At 37.1% G+C, this 7,802-nt stretch overlaps 1 protein-coding gene across 3 annotated transcripts; it reads left to right on the top strand.

Moving 5' to 3' along the window:
* The first annotated feature begins 642 nt into the window (after nucleotides 1-642).
* Nucleotides 643-7,385, top strand: LOC128221941 (uncharacterized). Of its 3 annotated transcripts, XR_008259034.1 has the most exons (3): nucleotides 3,498-3,736; nucleotides 4,653-6,789; nucleotides 6,824-6,835. XR_008259034.1 is itself a non-coding variant. In XM_052930654.1 (2 exons), the coding sequence occupies exon 2, from the start codon at nucleotides 4,813-4,815 to the stop codon at nucleotides 6,349-6,351; it is 1,539 nt and encodes a 512-aa protein (XP_052786614.1). In that variant the 5' UTR covers nucleotides 643-787; nucleotides 4,653-4,812; the 3' UTR covers nucleotides 6,352-7,385. The 3 variants fall into 3 exon arrangements, 2 of the variants coding, with proteins under 2 accessions (XP_052786614.1, XP_052786613.1); XM_052930654.1 differs by lacking the exon at nucleotides 3,498-3,736 and adding an exon at nucleotides 643-787 and having other exon boundaries at nucleotides 4,653-7,385; XM_052930653.1 differs by having other exon boundaries at nucleotides 4,653-7,385.
* The last annotated feature ends 417 nt before the right edge of the window (nucleotides 7,386-7,802 follow it).

The following is a 7,802-nucleotide window of genomic DNA, read 5'->3' as shown; positions in this document are numbered from 1 at the left end:
GGTTATCAAACAGGTGTACACAATGCATAATATCTTGAAAGATTGAGTGGTTTAATTGCTGTGATATTTCCGATGATATAGCATTTATATAGTTTAAAGGCATGTTTAATTACTTCAATGACTGAAGATTATAGTATTGTAAATTAGAACTGATATATTAGATATGTCGAGAACAGCACATGGTAATTTATCTCATTTCGCATTGAGATCTTTCCCCCGGATTTGCCTTCATATGAGGTTACTTCACCAAGAACTTGTCTGTTTCTTGCAGTTGAAAATGCACTTAACATCAAGTATTATAAGATGCCTTGGCCTTATTAGACAGGTTGTATTGTAAATGGTAGCATGAGTACTGTACTGGCCCGTATGCATCTTTTAAGTATTTGGAATGTTTTACTTATTGCTTTTGCATTTTTAATAGATTGAAAACGGGATGGAGGGCCCTATCATAACAAAAGTCAGAATTACGTCTTCTAAAACATTCTGTAAATGGTAGTATATGATTCGGTTTTAATTAAAATCAGCTCTCTGTATTAAAACCGTTTTGCTTCATGCCTAGAGTACTCTGTAACCTTCAATCGATTTGGTTTACTGAATTGAAATGGGTAAATCGAATGCATATCCAGGAAGTCGAAGAAGGAATTCTAGTTTTAATTTCTTTTATTTTAAAAGCGATTGTGCGTTTGGTTGAAACATACGGATACTAAAAACACACATCTGACGCAGTTTAGCATTAAAACTGCGTTAGATTGCACACAAGTGAAGCCGATGTTATACGCGAAATCAGGTTACAACTTACATTGTTTATTTTTGTTATTTTATACTTGAATTCTCTATGATCTATCTCTGTTTAATGTCAACTCCTCTTCCGAGTGTTACTGACATGAATTGACCAGTTAGCTACATAAAAATAATCACCACTGTGTGTATACAGTTATACTTCCCCCACATTATTTTCCCCCAACTTTATTTGCCCCCAGCAGCTGCTATACTGTGGAAATCTCCAACTGGTGCCTTCTCCAACTTCTGTGTTCTCCAACTTCTGTTATCTCCAATTAGTGAATTTTATCAATAGAATTTGACTGGGGATTTCTCCAATTGGAAATTTCCCCAATTGGAGAGCCATATTTACAAAATCAAAATATTTGATTTTTTTTAAAATATTAATACTGTTTATTAATCTAATACATATAACATAAATAGAAATGTAATTTTCTGTTCCCAATTGTAATATTTGATTTTTTCCAATTGCTGATTTTTCCCCCCGTTTCGGCTCATGTGGAAAATTCTCCAATTGGAGTTTGCGAAAATCCCGCAGGGGACCTGAAATCCAATTGGTGGCCAACGGGAGAAATCACTTTTGGAATTAAAATTTTCATACTTCTTAAAACTTTTTTTTTAAAATTACTTAAAATATTTCTTATTTAAAGCACAAACTTTCTATGTGCCATTTTTGAAGTTGATATCTTAGATAATAAAAATTCTAGGTTTGCAAATAAACCGGATTTGCAAACTTATACCGGATGCTGTTACAATACATTTTGCAAATAACGTAACACTCAACTTCAACTTTGCACTGCAGCTTCACTCACACATATGGGTCGTGCATGTTTCCAGCATTTCTATTGACTCGGTTGGTTCAATACTTGACGAACGTCGATTGATTGAAATGGGTAGGACATATTTACTAGTTAAGTGTGCAATATGAATGACAAGTTGAGGGTGCATTAGGTCCTTACAGTATTACACTTGTAATTATCAAACGAAAGATGATTTTTATAAGATCCAACAACAACAGTCTGAGGCGGAAATACAGTATTATTTCTTGTCCAAAATATACATATAAGCAGCTTTGTGTGGTTTTATCTAAAATAACATAAACTTCATGTTTTCAGTTAGTTTTGTTGTCGAGCATAGTTCAAATCTTTATGCGAGCTACAAGTTGAGCCATTATTTCTTCTAGAATAAAACATCATTGTAATGCATTGTTACATATACCATAGCGGTGTAATAAGTTGATTTGTCTTGGCATATGAGTTTGACATACTCAAGGAAAACGAGTACTTCATGATTTAAAATGAAAAAGAAAGTAATTTATTCATCATCTTGGATAGCAAAAATTAAATATTTCCTTGAAATCTTTAATAATATAATGGGTAGTACTGAGCGCTTCCATGAACAATTAGTTTTTGTTTGAATTATTTACCTTAACCATTTTCTGAAGAAATTTAAAAGTGAATAAGAAAATGTTTTGAGAGTGCTCATTCAAAGAATGCATGTTGTCATCGACAAGCTTCTGTACAACACAGAATCCTCCCAGTATGGATCGGGCGTTGGCCATCTAAGCTTGGGATACTCTAAGGACAGTAAATGCACATTCTGGATCATTTTGAGAACAATGCGCACCAAAATGAAACAATATGTACTTGATCTACCGTTCGGAGCCAATAACATCTGAAAATGAAATGCAGTAACGCGATGAAAGCAAGAGTTTGTTAAGAACGTTAATCGATATGTGCATTAATGACAGAACGTTACTCTTCCTTTGGTAAAAATTATGACAGGCTGATATTTGTATTCCGTAGTTTGCAGTGATATTATCAATTTGTACTTAACTGATAAAATGGCCTCCTTCACCGAGAAGTGAAGAAGAAATATAATAAAGTAGCCTAGACTTGCAAACAACTACATTTCATGAATAACAATAACGTTATCGCATAACTTGCGAACCAGATTTTGTGCGTTTAAAGACATCCAGTTTTCTATCAGCACTTTATATATATGGTTATTAGCCGTTTCCATGACAGACAATCGACGTGTATCGACAGCTATCCGTTACATAACAGAAACCCGTATGCGTCGGCTTGTGCAGTCTGTGTAGAATCATGACACATGAACCCCCTGTTCATTGAATAGTGGAATGCAGACATGTTCAACACGTTTGCTGAAATATTGTATCACGGCCAGTACTGTAAGTGAGAATGACATCCTATCTGATTGCTTTCAAGAATTTAGAACGTAGTGGTTTCAAAAGCTGACGTTATCATTTATACCACAGAGATTTGCACAATTATTTATAATGCTTTTCATATTCTTAAGACCAGTGCAGTAATACAATGATAAGAGACAACGTTCCTTAACCTAGTACTACTATTAATCAATGTTTTATCGCAAATATGATAACTAATTCTTCAAAGCTATACTATCATGCTGTAATACTCTTATTTTGAAGTTTTCAATATCAAGCACTCTTTGTGATGTATATGTTCAGATTATATGTACCTTTAACTTAACTTTTGACATTGAAATGTAGCTCTTAGTACTTAATAATGATAAATATAAACCACTTCATTCGAGCATCCTTAGGTTTTTAATCAACAGGTGCGATAACAAGACTAGTTCACTGAAACCTTTTTAATCGGTTAGATGTGCTGAAAAAGGTGTAGTTGATTCACAGTAGGAAGGGATTGAAACAATCCCTGAAGCAAGCACACATTTCTACTTTCTTATAACGCTCCAAGAAATAACAAGATCAGTCGTAAAACCGAGTGTTAAACTGAGTGGTTAAGGCATACATTCGGTTATCAAATATTAAAAGCAGGACAAACATGATCCGTAATTTAAAGCCATCTGAAATATTTTACTCACAGGATTCAATCAACAATGTATTTGATAGAAGGTCACAACACTGGAACATACGGATTGGTGAAACTCTGGATGATATTTGTGATGGGAGGTTAGTTTCGTATCATATTATGTTTTATTACCAGACAAATCGGTGTTTAAAGTTATCCACCATTGATCATGGTACAACATTGCAGCAATGAATGAACGTATATCACAATAGTTACCAATCGGATACTATAGATAAAGTTATAGATACATATATGTGCGTGTTCATGGCTTGTGAAACTATATCCTGTGGTTGATTCCACTTTTATCCGTTTAACTGTACAACCTAATTTACAAATTGAGCATGCCAATTATCACCTTTTTCATACAAAGTGAACAGTACGAGGACCATTCCAAAATAATGTAGACTTTGACGAATTCTCATATTATAAGGTTGAAATATAAATTGTGTTTAGGCATCCGGTTAAAGTCCGTGTAATAATAAAACATTAAATGCATTGCCTTTTTGTTATTCTGATGACTGGTTAACGATTGAAGGGGAAGGTGAAGCAAAAGGTACAAAATGGGGTTAAATGTATTTGTTTTAAATAATTAAATATGTAGACATGCATATAATGCTACCAAACTTTGTGACTGAATGCACTGAACATGACATATTGTTACAATGCAAATGTTTTCGTTTTATTTGAAGCAGACTTTTCCAAATCAAGCTTATATTACTGAAATGCCCTAAATTACAATTATGTGCAGCAATACCACTTTTATAGTCGTTTAATATTTCTTTTAGAATTATCATTTTCTCATTTTCTACACCAACAAACTCACAAACCCGATGGAAAATTTAAAATCATGAAATAACGACGTTTTCTCTTGAACTAGTATACTCTTCCTTTGCTCGGCAAAACATGCCCCGGTCTAAAAAGAAAGCCGAACTGTTCATCCAATTCGGTCTAATTACACAACGGATGCTTTCTGCTCCATGAAAACATACCTGAATGATCTATTTGTATATTTCGCAGATGCAGCGTCCTGTCAATACCTCAAATTGCCGTAAAGTCAGAAGGCGAAAAATGGGTAACAGCGGACAACCGTCGACTGTGGGTATTCAAACAACTAGAGCGTCTCGGAAAAATAGAAACGATCAACGTGTATATAATCGAGTACATACCACCGGCGAAAATGACGTCAAATAACGGTGGAGTGTCCATAAGGGTGAGAGGGGCGCCTGGTGGGCGGTGGTATTTGGAACCCGATAAGCTGTCAAAACAAAAGGAACAGAAGACTTATCTACTCAATGCACATTCAGGGAGTGTAACAACTAATTTGCGTAACACGAACAGGCGTCCAACAACAGCTTGTTCTGAACCAAATAAGAATAATATTGATTCATTGCTTGAGAAAAGCTCATTCATGTATAAACCCTCGTCTGCAAACCAATACGTACAAGACGTTTTACCAAAACAACGTCACCTCGCTATCATCCGAGAAGATGAGGGCCATAATAAAAGAGAAAACAAGCCTTCCCCTACAGCAAGACAATCCGTACATGACGAATCACTTAAACCATGTACCAACGCTATCGCCCGAAAATACGACGGCCACAACAGATTGGCAGACAAACAATCCTCTACAGCAAGCCAATCCGTAAATGACGAATTACTAAAACTACGTACCAACGCTATTGTCCGAAAAGACGACAGCCACAACAGCTTGGCAGACAAACAAACCTCTACAGCAAGCCAATCCGTACTTGACAAATTACTAAAACAACGTACCCGCGCTTTCAACAGAGAAGACGACATCATTCACAAGAGGGCATTCAAACAATCCTTCGCAGCAAGCCAATCCGTAAATGACGAATTACTAAAACTACGTACCAACGCTATTGTCCGAAAAGACGACAGCCACAACAGCTTGGCAGACAAACAAACCTCTACAGCAAGCCAATCCGTACTTGACAAATTACTAAAACAACGTACCCGCGCTTTCAACAGAGAACACGACATCATTCACAAGAGGGCATTCAAACAATCCTTCGCAGCAAGCCACTCCGTATATGACGTATCACGTAATCAACGTACCCATCAATTCGCCCGAGAAGACGAGAGCCATAGTACAATGACAAACAAACAATCCCCTACATATATCCCAGCCGTAAATGACAAACGACAAAGCCACACTATCGCCCGAAAGGACGACAGCAACAACAGAAGGGCATTTAGACAAACATGTGCAGCAAACCACTCTGTACATGACGAATCACTTACTTGCGCTTCCCCCCGAGAAGACGACAGCTTTATCAGAAGGCGTGTAAAAAACTCCTCTTCAGCAAGCCAATCCGTTCATGACGAGTTACTGAAGCAACGTACTCGAGCTATCCACATGGAAGACGATATTATTCAAAGAAGGGCATTTAAACAATCATATGCAGCAAGCCACTTCGTACATGAAAAAATACCTAATCGACTTGCCCGTGCTAATGTCCGAAAAGACGACAGCCACAACAGAAGAGCAGAAAAGCAATCCTCTTCAGCAAGCAAATACGTACAGGACGAATCCCCTTCTCAGCATACCCAATCAATAGCTCGTAAACACGAAACCATTCACAGAAGGGCATTTAAACAATCATATGCAGAAATCCATTCTGTTCATGACAAATCACTGAAACAACGTTCCTGCGCACTCGCTCGAGAAGACTTTCACAGAAAGGCAGTATAACAGTCCTCGGCAGCAAGTCAATCCGTAATAATTGATAACTTATACAACATTCCCGCGTCATCGACCGAGATTCCGACAGAATCCATAAAAGGGCTATTAAAAATCCACTGCAGCAAGACATCTACACAGGATAAATCATCTCTATATTCCCGCAAAATAGCCCAAGACATCGACAACCAAGGTAGCAGGTTGTAAGACAATCATCGGCATGCTATTCCGGTCCTGAAAAATTATTTATCTAACATATCCGTGCAATAGACCGAGACACCGACAGCCAAAATAATCAAGACCGGTGGGTAGTTTATGAATATGATCAACAGCGGTAGCTAGGTTGCTTTATGAATATACCAACAGTGGTAGCTAGGTTGCTTGATATATTAAATCAACAGCGGTAGCTAGGTTGGTAGCTTGATGATTATAACTAACAGTGGTAGCTAGGTTGCTTTATGAATATACCAACAGTGGTAGCTAGGTTGGTAGCTTGATGATTATAACTAACAGTGGTAGCTATGTTGCTTGATATATTAAATCAACAGCGGTAGCTAGGTTGGTAGCTTGATGATTATAACTAACAGCAGTTGCTAGGTTGCTTGATATATTAAATCAACAGCGGTTGCTAGGTTGGTAGCTTGATGATTATAACTAACAGCGGTTGCTAGGTTGCTTGATATATTAAATCAACAGCGGTTGCTAGGTTGGTAGCTTGATGATTATAACTAACAGTGGTAGCTAGGTTGCTTGATATATTAAATCAACAGCGGTAGCTAGGTTGGTAGCTTGATGATTATAACTAACAGTGGTAGCTAGGTTGCTTTATGAATATACCAACAGTGGTAGCTAGGTTGGTAGCTTGATGATTATAACTAACAGTGGTAGCTATGTTGCTTGATATATTAAATCAACAGCGGTAGCTAGGTTGGTAGCTTGATGATTATAACTAACAGCGGTAGCTATGTTGCTTGATGATTATAATCAACAGCGGTTGCTAGGTTGGTAGCTTGATGATTATAACTAACAGTGGTAGCTAGGTTGGTAGCTTGATGATTATAACTAACAGCGGTAGCTAGGTTGGTAGCTTGATGATTATAACTAACAGCGGTAGCTAGGTTGCTTGATATATTAAATCAACAGCGGTTGCTAGGTTGGTAGCTTGATGATTATAACCAACAGTGGTAGCTAGGTTGGTAGCTTGATGAATATACATCAACGGCGGTAGCTAGGTTGGTAGCTTGATGATTATAACTAACAGTGGTAGCTAGGTTGGTAGCTTGATGATTATAACCAACAGTGGTAGCTAGGTTGCTTGATATATTAAATCAACAGCGGTTGCTAGGTTGGTAGCTTGATGATTATAACTAACAGCGGTTGCTAGGTTTGTAGCTTTATGATTATAACTAACAGTGGTAGCTAGGTTGGTAGCTTGATGAATATACATCAACGGCGGTAGCTAG

Source organism: Mya arenaria, chromosome 16, assembly GCF_026914265.1.
Source record: "Mya arenaria isolate MELC-2E11 chromosome 16, ASM2691426v1".
In the NCBI taxonomy this organism is placed as follows: domain Eukaryota; kingdom Metazoa; phylum Mollusca; class Bivalvia; order Myida; family Myidae; genus Mya; species Mya arenaria.
This window is presented reverse-complemented; position numbering and strand designations above follow the sequence as displayed.